The 18,718-nt window shown below is 35.4% G+C and overlaps 1 protein-coding gene across 50 annotated transcripts in view; it reads left to right on the top strand.

Moving 5' to 3' along the window:
• Positions 1-18,718, top strand: part of TRDN (triadin) — a 233,660-nt gene that overhangs the window by 39,290 nt on the left and 175,652 nt on the right. For 48 of the 50 annotated variants that reach the window (XR_010471337.1, XR_010471336.1, XR_010471335.1 and 45 more), the window contains exons 3-5: positions 1,403-1,444; positions 8,238-8,375; positions 10,265-10,291. Coding sequence is in view for 47 of the 50 variants with exons in the window: in XM_065056785.1 (XP_064912857.1) it covers positions 1,403-1,444; positions 8,238-8,375; positions 10,265-10,291 (207 nt within the window). In the remaining 3 variants the exon portion in view is untranslated. The remainder of the gene's footprint in view (positions 1-1,402; positions 1,445-8,237; positions 8,376-10,264; positions 10,292-18,718) is intronic. The other 2 variants (XM_065056791.1, XM_065056790.1) reach the window with 1 other exon arrangement.

Below are 18,718 nucleotides of genomic sequence, written 5' to 3'. Positions count from 1 at the left end.
TAATAGGAATAAACACATCCATTTTTCTCCTGGTATGTCATTACACTGCAGTCATTCTGTTGGTCTTGTTTTCACTGGAAACTTTTAAGGGCTGCAAAAATAAGAGTGTAATTATATTTACTTTTGTATTTTATGACAGTATTAAAACTAATAATACTTTTATACTTATTCAGGAAAAAGAATGAACTTCTAGCTTAGTTTAAAACACTAGCAAACTTAACAGAAGAAATAGCTTTGTCGCATGAGGCAAAAGCTGTTTTACAGTCTCACCAAACTGAAATAATTGGTAAAAATTTTTTCATACATGCAAAACCCTAGACAAATCTCCCACAGAACAGAGGAGTAGGGTATAAAATAAAGGCCCTCGCTGTGCTCACCCTGAACGTATCAAAACAGTGTTCTTGTCTTTTGAAATACAATTTGTACTGTCTTTACAGTTGTCAATCCGAAGCATGAGTAAACAAGCTTACCCATTTCAAAGCTCTTAATGAAATTCTTAATTGAATTATATGGGACTTCCTCTAATGTACCTAAATATCTACAAAACTTTTTTTTTTTCACTGTCTTCCATAGTGATAAAAACAATTAAAGGATTTAAATCCAATTCCATTTTAAAGGACTGCCCAGATGACATCTCACTTGCCATGTTTCACTCTGCAGAAAATCTCACGGCTGAGTTAAAATCACTAGAAAATGAGTTTATACTGAAAAGAATGACAGTCTACAAAATAGTGCTGTGCTGCAAGTACTGTTGGTCCCAAATGATCTAGCATATATAAGAGAAATTGTGCTAGATCAAACTGCATGAGGTCATGAAGCTGAAAATATTAAATGTCAAAAACTGACTCAGTGATCATGGAAGGATCTATGAAAAGAAATAATTCTTGCATGCTTAAATGCACTTCATGGGATACAAAACACACACCAAATTTCCAGGCCATAATGGTATCTGTGTTCTAATTTTAAACAAACAAACAGAACCGGTAATTCATTTCAGTAACAATTGCAGTAATGTAATTCTTTGTTTATTTGCTATTGAAGAAATCAAAATTCTTCAATTAGAATCAGCTGTATATAATATATTCTTATTAGCAATAGAATATGTTTGTAACTTGTGAAAATACTTATGCTTTATTTAACCATGTTTTTACATTGCTCTGATTCATACCATATTATCTCATACCTACAGTGTATTGTTTTTCTTTTTAATGAACTCCAATTTCTGCTTCATAACAGCAGCCCCACAGAGATGAAATAACTCCTCACTTCACTCCGTAACTGCTGCCTTTAGTCAAGCAACAGCCAAGGATGTTCATTATTGCTAATGGTGTTTCTTCCTTTTTTTTATTATTTTTTTTTTAATTGGCCTTTCTGGGGTTCACCCTGTTCTCATCGGCTATAGGCACCTATTCACAGCATTGCGATGATCCCTGTTTACCGCCTGGTAAAGCCGTTCTGCCTGCAGTGTTCTGAATATGCGTGTGTGTGTGGGGTTGGGTGGCCAGAGATAACAAAGCATGGGCACCAGCCGGGTGCCAGGACATGGCAGCACCGCTTCTCTGCTAACCCCCAAATAGGGCTGGCTGGGGCTGTAAACCTCATTGCATTAGCCTCCTCCTGATTTTCGCACCGTGCTTGAAATATATCTGTCAGCTAAGAGATGTCCTCAGTCACGCGATTCCCAGGAAATGGTGTCAGTCTGAGAGATAGTCATTTTACCCTCATAAAGGCCCTTTAAAAATGCTATTGTACAATTATTTAGGAGCTCAGCCTTTTTAATCTGAAGATCTGTGTTCTTAGTTGGAGGATTTAATCCTTAGAATGAGAAAAAATAGTGCTTCATATTTTTACATAACACGTCTGGCTGTTTCAGAAAACACTGCGTGATTAGGGTCTGATCCATCAAATCAGAAGCCTGTCAGCTAATATAAAATCAAGTCATATAAACTACATGTAAAGCCCACCCTAAACCTAAATTCCTGTCTACATGTGTTGCCATATCAAAAATACCTCAAATTACTTGATACTTTGTGACTTTGTTCTGAATTTTGGCAAGTAGATTTTAGTTATAACTATTTTGTCCTCATTTGGGGTAAAACCCCTTTGTCCACGTTCAGGTGGGGTTTTCTCTATGGACTTGACCACCATACAATTTTCTAAGGCTGATGTTAGAAAGAGCCAGAAAAGACTACAGACTACAGACTACAGACTGTAGTCATCATATTCACAATTTAAGTTACTATAAAATGGAAATTACTGGGTAACGTTGAGTCTGGGTTTTTTTTAGCACTATATTTATATTTACAATTCAATGTACTTATAATTCAAAATTATTATTTTTATGCCTATAATTCAATTGTATGCAACATGTTTTGTCCTGAAGCTTAGTGCTGTAAGCATGACAAAAATATTGGTCTACGAAACAGGAAGATAAGACCTAAGGACACCTATGCTGATAAATTGGGATACTAATAATGGAAGGCTTTATGTGCATAGTGAGTTTTATATGTTAGATACTACTTTTCAGAAGACCACAGAGGAGAAACAAATTACTATTACTAACAAACCTTAGAAATACATAGACTTTCAAATTAAAATACAGGTCTCTCTATATTTGTAAGAGAATATTTTACTAAAACTAGGATGTGTTGTATTGTTACAAACTAATGTTAGGTTTTGTATTTTATCAAACATGACAGAAATTCTCTGTCTTCATCAGCTCTACCTTGTCAGTATCAATGAATTAGATTATATCTCATAGATCAATCTTTACACCAGATAATTACTATCATTTGTAACTTAATTACATTTAATTCACTGGAGTCAAAATATGTAATTGATGAAAATCCAACAATTATTAAATAATTCACTGTAATTCATTAAAAAATTAAAAACACAAAACCTTTAAAATAGGTTGAACTCTGAGTATATATTTAACTACTTGACAAGCAAAAAAGATTGATAGGAAACTACATTCGTGGCAGAGTTATTAAGACTGGAATAATGACTGAAGTGATTTACACAGATAAATCAATTAGTCACTTTTTGTTGTGCACTTCACAGGAATAGATGACACAAACCATGAAATATACTTAACCAAATTTGTTGAGGTGTTATAACAAATCATACCATGTGATTAATCAATTCCTATTTCCAAAGACCACTGTTAAAGGACCCATTATCAGTCCTAGTGAAAAGAAGGAGGTTTCTTCTGTTTGCAAAATACCACAGTATTACTGAAAGAGAAGTGACTTTGTCATTTTATGAAAATTGTTTTCTGTCCCAATAACCTATCTAATGCTGATTGAATGACTTTGAAGGCCTGTCATTGGCTGATTTCAAGAAGCTGTGTTAAGTGTGAGTTAGTAATTACCATTAAAGGTATAAATTCTATTCTCAAATCAATTGGAATGAAAATTGTAGCCAAGAAGAGTTCAAAACCGAATAAATTAGTTGGTCAGAATTCTTGTTCTCTCATTTTGAATAAAATTACTGTTTCTGTACCAGTAGTGCTGGAGAGCTACAATTAATCATAGTGGTTTAATTTTGATATAATGATCGTGAAAGTCAGTTACAAAATACGTAGGGAGTTTTCAGAAGCATTTAATACCTACAGCACATCTGAAATTGTTTCTTAAAGAATTGTTTTAACCAAAGTTGCATGTACTAAGTAAAGAAAATACAAACAAGCTTACAAATTTCCTTGCAGATATCTATCTACAACAGCTAACAAACATTGTCCAACCAAACTCAGTTGTTTTCCCACAATAAGGTTTTGTTGAAGGGAAGTATACAAAGTCCTTCAATTTGACTGGGGTTCTTTCTCTGTCAGTTTTAACTCCTCCAATTTTCAGCATTTGCCATAAAGTTCTGAAATTAAAATTTTGAATTTCCCACTGAAAAAAAAAAAAGGGGCAAAATTGTTAATTATTCTCATAGCAGTGGAAGTGCAAGCACAAGCAGAGCTGAACTTTTATGGAACTGAAAAGCATCTCTTATGCTGGATGAAGCAATAAAAGGCCACAACAACAACAACAAATTATAGTAAAGCATTGCTGATGGCACCAGTGCTGTTTCAGAATGCAAGTAATTTATCAAGGTGAATAGTCATATTGACCTGGAATTAATTATTAATGTAAAGTTACAAATCTAAGTGCTTAACTAAAGCATATGATAACAAAAAGAATTAAAATACGAAACACCACCACTAATAAGATCCACGTCACATACCACAGTCATATGAAAATAAGGTGCCATGCCCATGATAATTTTTCAGGCTTACTTTACTCCCTAGTCAGTGGAAAGGGATGCACATCTTTAGTATTTAATTCATATAACCATAAAAATAATGTCAGAGGATGGAGACAGACTTGCTTTCTTAAGGTCACAATATATCTTTCTGCATTGACTTTTGAGGGAGTCTAGAAATCACCAGGGATTCAACACCTGGCTTTCATGTACATTTGACTAGACAGGATGATCTGAATTTAAGATGCGACTAAATGAAATTGCATACTGTCAACAAGAAGTATTCAATATTAATTGCATGTTCCGTATTTCACTCCTGAGCTTAACCTCCTGAGTAACCATTCACTTCCTTTCCCCTCCTTCCTCCACCCTCCTTCCTCCTTCAACAGTCACTTAAGTCACTTACTGTTTTTCTACTACATTGTCTAACAGGAGCAATTGGCTCAATCCCCATTTGCAAGTTCAACAAAAGGTAGAACTTTATAGCCTGTATCTATCTGAGAAATACTCTGTGTTCATCAGCCTCTTTACAGTTTAAATTCAAGATCCTGCCCCTGCTACTACCAGCATGATGTATGATGCGTGGTGTATCACATATTAATTATAGTTTATAGTTACAGATTAGTTACAAATTATGTACTATATAGCATAAGTTAGCAAGAGAAGTATATCGTGAGCTTAATTTTAAAATAATTTGTATTCTAAGGTCTGCCAAGAAAATAAAAGGTGGGCAGAGGACAGCTAATTTGGTCTGAATGAGTTGAATCCAAGACTATTCTGAAAAAATCATCATACTGCACCCTTGCTGGACTTTTGTAAATTAAAAAAAAAAAAAAAATCTAAATTATATCAAAATATCAAGCTCAAACTTTTTCATGAAAATCTGCATTCTCTTAGCTTCACTTTTGAAGCAAGAGTACGTAAACCCTCTGGAAATGGTTTTCTTCTTTTGCGTGTATGTGGGCACATAGCACCTTTCTCTCTACTCATTACCCCCTGAATTGCTTTATTTCTTTCATTTCTTATGTGTTCTCTTCTACTAGGGAAAGAACCTGCGTTGTCAAAGTTGTGGGCAGAGCTGAAAGCGTGGGTTTGATCAGTAGTAATTTTCACTTCAGCATTACCTTGTGCAGTGTTCTTAAGCATTTTGGGACACATCATTACTGTTAGCACTATGTTTTTAAAGTGTAGGAAATACAACAAAATTGGAATAGATCTATGCACAAGGAGACAACTTTCCAGGTCTGTGTCACCTGCATAAGACCACAAGTGCATCTCACAGTATCTGCTTGTATACAAAACTTAGTTTTGCAAATATCACTGAAGTATCCTTTACATAGTCCCAAACTGTTTTTTCTAAAGTTATGTTAAACAGGATTTGCAACTTGGGCCTGTTAGTGTAGATGTGACTGAGGAATTTAGCCTCTGGACACTTACAATTTCTAATCCCTTTTTTTATAGCTTGCTCTGAAGATGTTATGGATTAAAGACCAGGATATGATATTGAGAGCTCTGATTCATCAGCAAAGATGGCTTGCTTTGGGGTGGTTGGAATAATTTCCTCTGCTCTTGATCTTGCACTTCTCTGAGCATTTCACTTGCCTGCCCAGGGGGACAGCTCTGCTACCTGTGAAGCAGTTCTTGAACTGCTAGTTGATAGACTGGTATATTAAAATAAATTGACACCAATTCTTGTTTAGTTTACAGCTGTAGTCCCTGCGGCTGTAAAAGCCTGTGGTTGTAAAAGCAACTGAGCCATCCTTAAGCAATCAACGGGTAAAGGGTAGGTGGATAGCCAGAGCAGAAATCAAGGCAGCTGTCTAAAGTTAAACCATCCCTGCTTGTGAATCAAAACCTCAGTTGTGCTAAAACCTTCCTGGACATGTCCATTCTATTGATCCACATGGACTCCTTAGCACCTCTAAATTATAATAAAGCACAAATTATATCAGTGGGCGGCTTACAAATTTACTTTTTACTAGTCTAAATATAAGTATTCATTCTCCTAGTAAACACTTGAGTAGAGCATTTGTGGCAAATCAGGTGAAAAAATAAAATCTCTACATCTCAGTGCAGGAGGACAATGCAAATTAATAAATGATCAGCAAAGTAAATATTCCCTGTTACACTGCTCAGGGTTTCTGAATACAACAATGCACACAACAGTATACTAAATGAAGACATCACTCATATTTCTTTGCAATCATGTCATTTAATCATGGCACATGATTAATTTATTTGATATGCCTGGTTGTTCATTATCATTTATGTATAGGACAATCTTCAAAGAAACATTAACCAAAATATTTATTTGGTCTACTTTATCAATAAGCAGATGGAAAATAATAGCAAATCAGCCTGGTATTTTCTGTTTCAGATTAATCAATTAATTAATTAGAAATAAAAGGAATTATTTAGTGATACATTCATATTTCCATTAAAGTTACCTTTATATTTCATTAAATCACCTTTAGAAAATAACTGTTCATAGTGCTGCTGTCAAAGATGTTGCTTCAAGCCTGCATTTTGCCTGTCTTTGTAGCCTGCAAGTCCATGTGAGACTGCTTCTGATTGCTGCTAAAATTTGGCTTATTAGTCAGAACACTGCAACCAGAAGCAGTTCTGAAGTCTTCTGTTTAACTTCCTGCTAAAATATTTGCATACAGAAAGACAGTTGTAAACAGAGATATGGTCCCCATCTTGATAACTGTTAAATTCAGTGTATATATTTCTACTGAAACTCCTAGGAACAAGACTAGACCAACAACTCAAATCGTATTTGTGATCTACCTTCAATTGTCTACTTTTGTGGGAAACCTTCACAGAGATAGGGCAATCATCCAGCCTGCCATTTCAAGTGCAGTGGACAGTAACAGCCTGAATGAGAGTTGTCCCTCTTCCCAAGAAGTGTTTGGTACAGATTTCAAGAAAATATAGTTCTGCTTCCAACCTCTGACTGGGCATTTTAGAAGAAATACCCTGTCACAGGTTGGGAAGCTCCTCTGAAATATTGTGTGAGCACAAACATGGCAGGGAGAAATCTGATGAAATCAAAATTGGAAAAGCCTTTCAGGGGACACTTGTATTACCCATGGATGGTTGCCCTCCCTCAGTGTGGATAAAATGGGGAGCAGGCACCTCGCTTCCATCAGAGGTCCCAGGGAGGTGGAGCGTATTAAACTGCACAGCTTCCTTGTTTGATGTCTTACTTGCCTACAGAAGCATTAAGATGATAATTAGTTAAGTATCCAGATGTGCACAAGAAAAGTTGTGAGAGAAGAACCAGATACACAAGACTAAATGCTTGAAAGTAGCTGTCTCTGTGTCACAATTTGGACTTTGTGTTCCCCTTCATTCTGGACTCAGGTTTATTCTGCCTAAAGCATACGTAGCTTTCTCCTTCCCATCCTTTACATGTGCACCATGGCAATGATACAATCTATCTGTGTGGTTAAGCCAGGGCTCAGCAACTTCCTCAGCTGGGACTTGTGCAAAGGAGGGGGCTCAAGGGGAGATGTGACATGAGGAGTGGGACACAGATAGTAGTGAATCCTAAATAGGCATCAAGAGACAGAGGACATGGGCCAAGGGAAGATAAATAAATAAATAATTTCGCAAACAAACAAATAAATAAATAATGCGTGGTCTGAAAGGAAGAGATTATCTAAAAGGTTGAATATTAGGTAGAATCAAATATATATTTATCCTTTACCCAACCAAACCTACGAAAAAGAGGCAGAACTCAGACCAAATCATTCCCTGAACTCCTAATCACTCTGTGAACAGCAAGAATAATAGGATATGGTTTATACCAGTCTTGCACAGGAAGGAGACCTGTCCTCAAACCCTTGAATAATAAAAATTAACATTCACAATCTTTGTTTCTGTTAAAGGAGGTAGCATAATTAGTCCTGTATAAAATGAAGATTAACTTTAATCACTGAAGGAGTATTTTTTTTTAACACTTTTGTCTTAAACTCTGCACTCAGGAAGATCTGTTAACAAGCTCAGCACAGAACCACTGAGAATCATCCATCAGACACTGGAAGAATCCACTGATTGGCTTTATGGCTTTATTTCTTTTCTGTCTGACATTGTATGGAGTGATGATGATGACGGTGATGAAGGTATTTATAAAGTAAAGACTTCTGTAACTGCTCTAACTGCTGTTTTACATGCATTATGTTGGCTTACTCAGCTTTTAACCTCACAGACAAGAAGGTCAAACAAAATGAAAAGTGAATGTTGTTGCTAATAAAGCATCTACTGGCTATTCTAATCAGTAAATTGGTCTCTTTGTTAGCTTTCATCTCGTGTTTAATGTACCATTACAGAAAAGCTGTCAGAATTAAATATTACCATTAGTACATCTTGAAGTAAAGAGCACTAATTTATACAAGACTTCAAAGCCACAACCAAAATATGCATCAGGATATTGCTTCATAGAATGCTAATAACTATTTTCTTTTAATCAGTGAGAATCTAAAGAATCCTGGTAAATATACGAGACCAGAAAACTTAAAACTTTTTTATTTGATATATCAATGACAAGACAATGTGTTGAAACACACACACACACATACACAAAAGGAATGAAAAAATAGTGTTTTGGCTGAACTAAGGGACTTTCGAACGGCATATTGCATATAATTCTGTTTACTGTAAATTTTAGTTCTGTCATTATAGTAGCATTCTTCATCCAATATTATCTGATTAATGGAAGTAACCTGATAAACTTTCAAGTTTGGAAATAAGTATCTTTCTGTCATAAAGGAAAAGTAGTGGCCTGGTATAAGCAGAGCAGTAGTGGATCATCATATCACATTATATTGATCATTTTGACAAGCCATGAAAGTAGGAGTGACATCTTCATTTCAAAGTAGTTTATTTTGTATTCTATTTGGTTATACCAGAATATAATTAAAAAGCAACCTGTATTGAAACTGACTTCTACCTGTTTGTTCATAAAATTGAGATTTTAACAAATTTTAAATTTGGTCATGAGTTTTTATATCAGAGTCATATATAAATACAAATAGATCGGTTGCTACATGTGAGTCTGTGAAATGGGCATCCTATTCTGAGATGTGATTTATAACCAACAAAAAGCCCGTCTCTCATATGACTGGGAAACAGAAAAGGTGAAATATGGAGAACTTGCTAAAATTTGAGAAGTGTTCATTTTTACCTCTTCATAGCTCCCAAAGAACTGCAAGTTTTCAAATACTTGATTGGATAAGTGTTAACGTAATTAAGAAAGGTCATAAAATATCTGATATACAAAAATTCAAGATCTGAATGCTCACTGAGAAGTGTTTGGAAACCTCAGTCCTCCCACCCTTTAGTCCAAGTGGGATTTCATTAATAACTTTCAGGAGTGTGAAAAGGCAGTAGACAACTTACAGCATTATATCACAAAAAGTGCATGTGAAGTCCCTGACAATCGAGCACTGCAGTCAGTGCAGCTAAGGCTGCACACACACCACAGTTGTTGAGGCTAAATCCTTTCAATTCCGTGTCCTACAAAGCAGTGGAATAACACACTACAGCAATCATACAGCTCATAGTTCTGCTGAAATTGCTTATTTTTTTACCTTGGATTTCACTGGAAAGGTTGCTAGATTTGCAACCTTGCTAGCCCGCATATATTATTTGGAGCTGAAATGTAACCACCAGGCCCCTTCTTAAAACATGGAAACATGCATAAAATCAAGCAAATTGTATATTGTAGTCACAAGTTAACATTAAGAAGCACAAACAGAGATTTGGATGTTGCCTTGGCTACTACTGCACATTGAATTTATCTACCCTAGACTGAGGAAATCCTCTATGGTAAGAGAGAGATGTTATGAAAAATCAAAAATGTCAGAATAGAGTGCTTGCTGGTTAGCATATAAAGAATAGTTTGGTTTGTTTTGTTTTGTTTTAATGAAAATGATCCAACGTAACAAAAAAATGTGATTTTTAAAAATTATGATATCTCTTCTCTGATGTTTGTTCCTTTCTTTTGGTTTAGGTGAAGTGGAACCTTCCATGAAAAAAGGTTGGTCAGTTGCCTTACTATAGAGGGCAATATTTTTGAACCATTTTAAGAACTAGATATAAATTTTAAGATGTGATATAGATTCTGTCATTAGTTACATGTCAGTCTACTAGCCTTGTAAGTTGTGCTTTAACAAACACATTATATAAAAAACTCGAGTAATAGTACTTGTTGTATTGTCAGTTGATCTGTGAGAATTATTAACTGTTTCATTATTATCCAGAAAATCTAACAAATATTCATAAAAATCCCCAGTAGAATTACAGAAATATTATCTGTACCTTTGCCCTGTATGCGGGACTTCTATTAATGCCAATATGAGTTATGTGTTTGTCTGGATATAAATAATATTAAGAAATAAGAATATAGAATATTTACTGAGAAATAATGGTGAGGTGTCATAAAAGCATTTTGTTTTGTGTTAACACAGAACACTAAAATAAGCACTAGTTCTGAATCTTTAAAAAAACCTACTTTTTTAGCATTGAATTTTTAAAGAAGGCAAGCAGAACAAATACAATTTGTAATATAAACCTTTTCAGATATTAAAATTGTTATGTTGAAACACAAAACTTAAGTTCAACTTCTATTAAATAAAAATGAAAATGTATTAGAAGGATTGAGGTATTGGTGATAGGATGTAAAGCTTTTCAAAACTAAGTTGTCTTTTTTTCTCCAAATTGAGCACAGCTTGATGATAACAAAATGTGTAAGCATCTCTATGTGATCTGGATTTGGTATCCATCACATTCTCTATAGGTAAATGCCTGTATTGAAGAATCTATCACCCCAGCTGGTGCTGAGATTACAATCCAGTTTTCTCTGAAGATAATTGGAACTGGATCAGGATTCTATTTAATGGCACATTTTGTCAGTCTCAATAGGGTATCCAAGATATTAATAGTCTTGAAGACCAGGACCATTAATCTTTCTACAGATGATCCTTTATGTTAGGACTGAAGAAAACTTATAGACAGTGTAGGAAAACATTTTATGTCTTTACTCAACCAGTAAGACTCGCAAAAGGCTCAGCATTGCCCTGTCTCTTCTCCCAAAGAGAGAAATAGATTGTTAAATTTACAGTGGGTGCGAAGGCTCTGAAGCTGTAGCGTGTTGTTGGAAGGAATGCTGGGTACATGAGTGGAAGTCAGGGAGTACTGTGGAGACACTTCAGTGCTGGGAAGGCTTAATTCATAAAAGCTTTATGGACAAGACCATGCTCAGCATTGCAGTGCCTTCTTTGGAAATCAGTGACATACTCATGCCTTAAATTTTGCATTGGGACACAAGGCTGTAGAAATAGAATTCAGAGAAGCCATCAAAATAAGCTGGAAGTTGCTTAAGTAAGTCAGTTGGAAGTACTGAGGTGACTGTTTGGACTTAAAACTCTTCCATCAAAGGAGCTGAGTATGTAACTGCCAGCTTTTAATGTTGTCCTCAGTATTCAAAGCTCACAACCCTGCTCTGGAGATAAATGCCTGAGAAAGTCTTCTGTCTGTGGTGTGAAGGACTTGAACAAAGGGCTGGTGATTCCTCTGGAGCTGGTATCTTACAGGATAACTCACATGTGAAAAGTGCCAAATTCAAACGTAGTTCATCTGTCTATGCAGTAAAACAGATTTTGAGTAGGCTTTTCCATTTTCTGGATGTGTGCTCAAGATATTCCTCTCTGTCTTTCAGAGGATAAGGAATCTTATCCTTGTCTCCCTGCAAAAAGCTGTTTTGACTAGGCCTGATGAAGAAAGTGGTCTAAGGCCTTTTCTGGGTATAGCCGTAAGCTTTCACATAGCAAATCTTCAAATAACTTGTTGTCATCTCCAGATGACTGGAGGTCTCCATTTCATCCTGGCAGCTTGGATCTGGCCTTGATTTTGTCACCTCTTTTTCCAGGCTACAGAAATACAATATATGTGGACTTAAGCCACCAGTCCCTTAGAAATGCCAGTGCAGAGTACTGTGCACGTCTGCTCAGTGACAGGCAGCTGTGAGCTCCTTGGAGCTGTTAGAGTCTCTCTGTGCAGACTTCTCTTAAAATTGTGTAAACATCAAGGAGCTGAATTGTTGGAGTTTAAGCTGATATCAAAGTTTTCTGAGAGCTCTGTGATAAAGTCTAGTCAACAGCTTTTCTGCTTAAGCACACTGAAATTCGCTCCCAGGGTTAAAGCTCATGAGTACAGGCGGCAAAGCCCTGGGAGGGGAGGCAAGAGCTCAGATGAGCTCGTGCAGGTACCGCTCTCACAAACATCACAATCTGTTCCTCTGAGAATAAGGTGCAGATCTCTTTGAGTAGCTTTTCCTAATGTGTCAAGTCTATGGTCCAGAAACAAGAGATCCAAAAGAAAAGCTTTCTTAAACAAAAAATACATTGTACCTGTGATTTTTTCCCATGTGACTGCCATTAAGGCTGGGCTCAAAGGAAGATCAGCTGTAAAAATTTACTTTAAGAGTCTTGGGGTATCAAAATGTTAGTAGTTAGATCCACAAAATGAGAATGAAATTTTTAGGTTCTGGAGCATTCTCTGTTTTCGCATAAAGGACTGTTTCTATATTAAAGTCCCTTCCACTCTGCACAGCATTGCTGTCTATAGGTTTGTGAATGATCTTTTTTTAGGTGGCTCTTGTGCCTGTGGCATTTGAACATCCTAAACAAAAAATAAATGACCCAAGAGATTGTGCAGTACGTTACTGCTGTCTCTAGAAGATGAGCAGTTTGACTTTTTGCACATACTTACAGGAAACCTATCTCAAATTTCACTCTGAAAATGTGCATTGTGGTTACTGTGCCTGACTTTATAAGCACTTTTGTTGGGTGTAACCCACAGTTATTGTGGTATTTCTGAATAGGCTGAGAGCTTTTGAAAAATCTCCATACCTATTTTTGGTGTATGGACAGACCTTCACTCTTTTGCTTTATTTACTAGCAGTTTTTACGAATGTTAAAGTGTTAGCACCAAATTTACTTTAGAATGGATTATAGTAGCTGAAAAGAACAAGAAGTTTGCTGGTTCCATAATACAATTACATACTGGAAAAAGTTCAAGGGGAGTGGTAAGGACACTGTAATGATGAAAGAAGAAAAGCATAATGATAATTACAAACCCAAAGAAATCAAAGATCACCTTCCTAGAGATGGAAATTGAAAGAAAAGATGATAAAAGTACAAGTAATGACAATGGGCTTGCACATGCAACAGGACTAATTATGAGTTTCAGAATCCTTTAGAAAGGATGTAAAGATCTCTCAAATGTCTTTGTTATTCAATTACTTTTGCCAGTCCAAGTCTTATCACAAATATTTATCTTTAATAATTGGAAAAGAGTGAACATTTGATATTGTCCAGAAAAATATTTTTTAAGAACAAGTTCTTTGGTAGAGGTAGTGAAAGATTATTCTGCACTGAACTTTGCAGTCTTTAAAAATGCATATTCTTTACATGCTAAAACTGCAGAGCATTTTCACAAAAGATGTTGAGAAAACTGATAACTGTTTCTTGCAGGCATAAGATGTTTTTGTCTTGATTTCTTTCTAGAACAATGTTTATGACTGATAGTCTTGTTCATTTTTTCATGGTTAGTTTAACCTTTAGAGACAAATTCAATTGTTTGACAGCTATATGTTTTCTCATATTTTGGTCCTTTGTACTAGAAATTATTGCTACAGAGAAAGAGAGATATTTAGTATTTTTGGTGGACATCACCAACATCAGTTATTAGTTTGGAAAAGAACTGAGAAACCTGGTGCACAGAAATAGTGATCTGTAAAATATAAACAAGTGCAGATACTTCAGTATTGTCATCCATGGCCTAAAATGTCATTATAAAACTGTTCTGGAACTTCATGCCAGTTTACGTATGAGTAAATGAAAATTTAAAATCTGAACATGGCTTCCTCAGTTAGCTATCCAGGGTACACTTGACAAGCTATGTACACATAGCCATGTTTTTGTATGCTAAAGTAGCATCTTCTGCTGCTTCAAAACAGCTGATGCATTCTGGCTCAGAAACATTAATCTGGTATGTGGTCTTGGCAGTAAGTAGTTGGAAACCTTTGAAAAAGATTCTAAGGTCAAAACTATTTGGTTTTTTACTTTATACTTTGAAGCTTAGGAAATTGTTTTTGAAAATATCTTTCCTTGATTTTACATTTGGGCTTAGATTAAATCCTTGTTCTGTCTGTATTTTTCTCTTGCTGTCTCTTGTGCTCTCTCTCATACACACACAAAAGTAACTCACTATGTAAGTAATTTTCATTTAAATAAATACAGTAAACTTAGAAGGCTGAGTAAGAAATAAAGCAGCATCTTGATGTTGTTAACCATCTCTGTACTACCAAATAGGTTTTTATTGGCATAAGATTATTCTATACCAACAATCAAAAGAAACTTGATTTTCTTGAGGTAGGGATGGATCTCTAAATTTCTGTAAGTTACCCTATGTATGAGATAGAAAGATGTATACAGTAGTTATATAAAATGATCTTATTATTTTTTTTTTTTACAAAAATGTCATTTAAAAATATTAAAACAAGAAGCCAAAAACAACAGAAATTTCTGTTAGAGGTTGAAATAAATTTTGTTAATTACAAATAAACTTTTCAGCAAAACACCCAGTCCTTCTGTCTGCAGTTCGTATGAGAATATTGTTGCCTGATGTTAGGCTGGTTATTAATATACTGAAGATATACATGCCACATTCTTCTTAAAAGCTGTGGTGACTTCTAAGGGCACAGTTGGTTTCACTGATTTACACTCAGCATCTCTGACCAAGGTGCACTTCCCCCATATCTGACTCCAGACACTGCCATTAACCCGCTTTTCACCCCAAGGTTAAGACAATCAGAATTATTTAGCACAGACTATTTGTTTGTTCAGATATGGGTATTAATCTGCACTAACAACAATAAACGTAATTCTCCCAAAAGGAAAAGTTCTCAGACCAGATCATTTTCCTACATCTGCTTTTAAGGGTGATCAAGCAAACATCTACAACAGCTTTGCCTGTGAAAGAGGAGAGGTATGAACAACCTGCTTAGAGAAGACAAGTAGGGGATTTGCTATTTGAAAGCGGTTTTGATATTATAGTCTGTATAAACTTAAAAAGAACTGGTTTGGTTATTCAGACAGGGTAGGGAAAAACATGCTGACAAACATTTAAGGATTTAGTTCTGCAATTTATAACGTGTATCAGATTGTTTTTCTCTATTAAGCACATGAGAATGGTTATATGTGATCAGACCAAAAGTCAGCTGACTCAGTGGATGAGATGAAAGTGTTTATTGCTGCCCAAGAGTGACCACTGAAAATGCCTCAGGAAGGACACAAGAACTCTTAAAAATATAGAGATAGTTCCCCAGAACAGTTATCTATACCCTAGACCTTTGCCCCATTCAGGGACTCCTGGAGCCATGATGTGACTGAATTCCACAAGGACAGAGTTCTTGCATGACTGTAATCCACCCAAGGATACCGACAGTATGTACATTAACATTTGGGAGCATAACAACCCTGGCAGCAAGTTGCTGGAATCAGTTTGGTTTTATAACAAAATTTTCAAGAAGACATTTTTCTTTCCCAAATTTCCACGTGATTAGTTACATGTCAATTAGTCACACTCATCTATTATCTTAACGTCCTATACACATTAGGAAGTTTTACTTTTAACTCAGTATTGTCAAGCAACTACCTTGTTCAGCAATACAAATATACTGGGTAGGATTCAGGTGAATAAACATAGCTGACTAGTGCTATTTGAGATGCATGTTATCTCAGGTATAGCATGGGACAGGCAGAAATGACACAGGGCCTATGGGAGACATGCACCCTTACAGGATACCTGATGACTACCAGAATACCTTAGGAGGTTTAAAATGCTACCAAGTGCCTATTAAGACACTAGCATTTGAAATTCTATACTATAAGGGTTTTCTAAAGTTTAAAATAACTATAAGTTACAATATAAATAATAATTTGTTATTACTTTAGTTTATATCAGAAGAATAACTGGAAAATTCACATTGTTAGCTGACATGGCAACTAGTTATTTCTGGGCAGAATACTGAAATTAGAACATCATCTTATATCATTTAGAAGTCCTTTTGTTATATAGTAACAAAAATAAAGAAAATAAGTGGGTTTTCTGGAGGTAATATTCAAGTTCAGAAAACAGTTTTGAACAAAAAAAAATTGGAAATGAAGTAGAGGGAAGAAATTCAGAGTACCAAAGGTGCAACCTGAAAACTGAGTTGCTTGTGTGGTTGTTACATGAGTGTCTTAGAAATAAATTATGCATTTCCATTCATCCCTAAAATATATATCTATTTGTACTGGTAATCCCTTCTGAATTCAGTTTCTTTTATGCTGCCATATGGTAATGTTCACTTTTTTGTGTATGAGTTGCTATTATAGATGTCTCTAAAAGGCTTTCACTGTTTGCCTAGGCTACACTTTACTACAAAGCATTTTGCGTATCTTTGTGTAAAGTACACCCTCTGTTAGATGATGAAAATCATTGATAATCAATCACAATTCTCAGATGTCAAACTGCTTTTCCAGAAATGTATTTTTTGCATTTTTGTGCCATCCATTTCTGTTATTAATGTTCTTTTAACAATCTCATCTTGTTTTACTTACTCTGATCAATACAGTAATAGCATATCCACTATAAAATAGCATTTTATAATGTAAAGAAAATATTTTCCAAATTGTCCAGATGAAACAAAACTGCATACCACTGGGGAATAGGGAGGTTCAGTTATAGTTCTTTTGCCTATTGAAGAACAGTGATTGAGTTCTGAGTTGAAACATTTTAATCCAAACTTGCCAGCTATCTTTTAAAAGATACAGAGAGAACTTTGAGCCAAAGGCTAGTAAGAATCCCGGGCAGAAGTGTAGTAGCACAAAGGTTTGCAGCTCTTTAAGCTATCTTCTTAAATCAGGGAAACTGTAAGTGAGGTTATCCATGCTATCTTGGTGGAAACCTCTATTTGTGCCACAGCTGTAGACTACTGGGCAGGTTTTCACCTTAAAAGAAGAGGGGAGTGTTGGACAGATGACCCCTTGGCTAGGATGCTGCTGTGCCTGAGACAGGACAAATGCCTGACCTGGCAATTGAGGGGCTCATCCAAAACTCAGTTAAACTCACAACAGCAGAACTGGGGGTCCTGCATGTTCCCGAGAGAACTCAACCCCACCTCCAACAGTGACTGTTGTGCCAAGGAGAGGATATAGCAAGTGAGGCCCCATGCTCACAGCCCACACAAACTGTATGTCTCGCATGCAAGACCCCTAAAGAATCAATTGTATCTATAGTGACTGAATTTATAGGAATATATATTTGCAGACTAATACATTAAGGTAGGATGTGGAGAGTTGATGTTTTTTAAATCTGAGCAGAGAAGTCTATTTTTTCCTCCTTTCATTAATAAATAAATAAATAAATAAATAAATTAAAAAACAACAAAACCAAAACCAACCAAACAAAAAAATAGAATACATATATATGGGAAAAGATTTATTTGATACTAATCAAGATTAGAGTTTTCTATATATTACTGTATATCATTTTGCTCTACTTAGAGATTTATAATTTTGTCAGCATCTTGTCTGCATAAAATTGCATTCAATTAAATGTAGACTCTGATAAAATTAATTGTGAAAAACATAATTTAAAACTGGTCCAATAACATTTTTGCTGGCTGGAATCCATAGAGAGAAACATGTCAAGACAATTTCACTTTCCATGAAAAACAAAAAGAAGAAAAACCTGGTTTTGGTCACATGGCTCTATCTCTCATTTATTGAGGCTGGGATTTTTTGTGGTTATTATTTTGTTTTAATCTAGGTGTAATTAGCATCCTTTTACGTTTCAGAACCAAGCTACAGAACTACAGTCTGGAAATGAAAACAAAACAAAACATAAAACAAAACAAAACATAAAACAAAACAAAACATAAAACAAAACAAACCACAAACAAATACTCCCCCCCCCCAACCCAGTCTTAATATATTTACATACTTAAAATAAAAAATAAAAAATAAAAAAATAAAAAAATCTTTAGGGCTGAAGATATTTTAGTCTCTTCCACTTTTAACTGTTTCAAAAGCCCAGTCATTAAAATTCCTTCATCTAAACCAATCTGCATAACAGCTTCCTGAACGATGCCAGTGCAGCTTACAGATAATTACGAGTAACCTCCTTCCCTTGAAAAGAGAAGATATTGCTTTTCTGCTGCAAATGGAAACCTTACCAGAGGGAAAAGTAAACCCAAAACATAAAATCAGCTGGGCTTTAGAAGGAAGAGAGACAAAATGGTTGTGCATTGTGTCAAATTGTTTGCCTCAGTAAATTGATATTTTCAAGCTGGAATTTGCCAAAACCATTTTCTTTATTTTTTTGTGGAGGATGTAGGACAACTTTTGGATTTATCTCA

The sequence above is a fragment of the Columba livia genome, chromosome 3 (genome assembly GCF_036013475.1).
Source record: "Columba livia isolate bColLiv1 breed racing homer chromosome 3, bColLiv1.pat.W.v2, whole genome shotgun sequence".
Classification (NCBI taxonomy): domain Eukaryota; kingdom Metazoa; phylum Chordata; class Aves; order Columbiformes; family Columbidae; genus Columba; species Columba livia.
The sequence above is the reverse complement of the archived record's forward strand: the minus strand, read 5'-3'. Positions and strand labels throughout refer to the sequence as shown.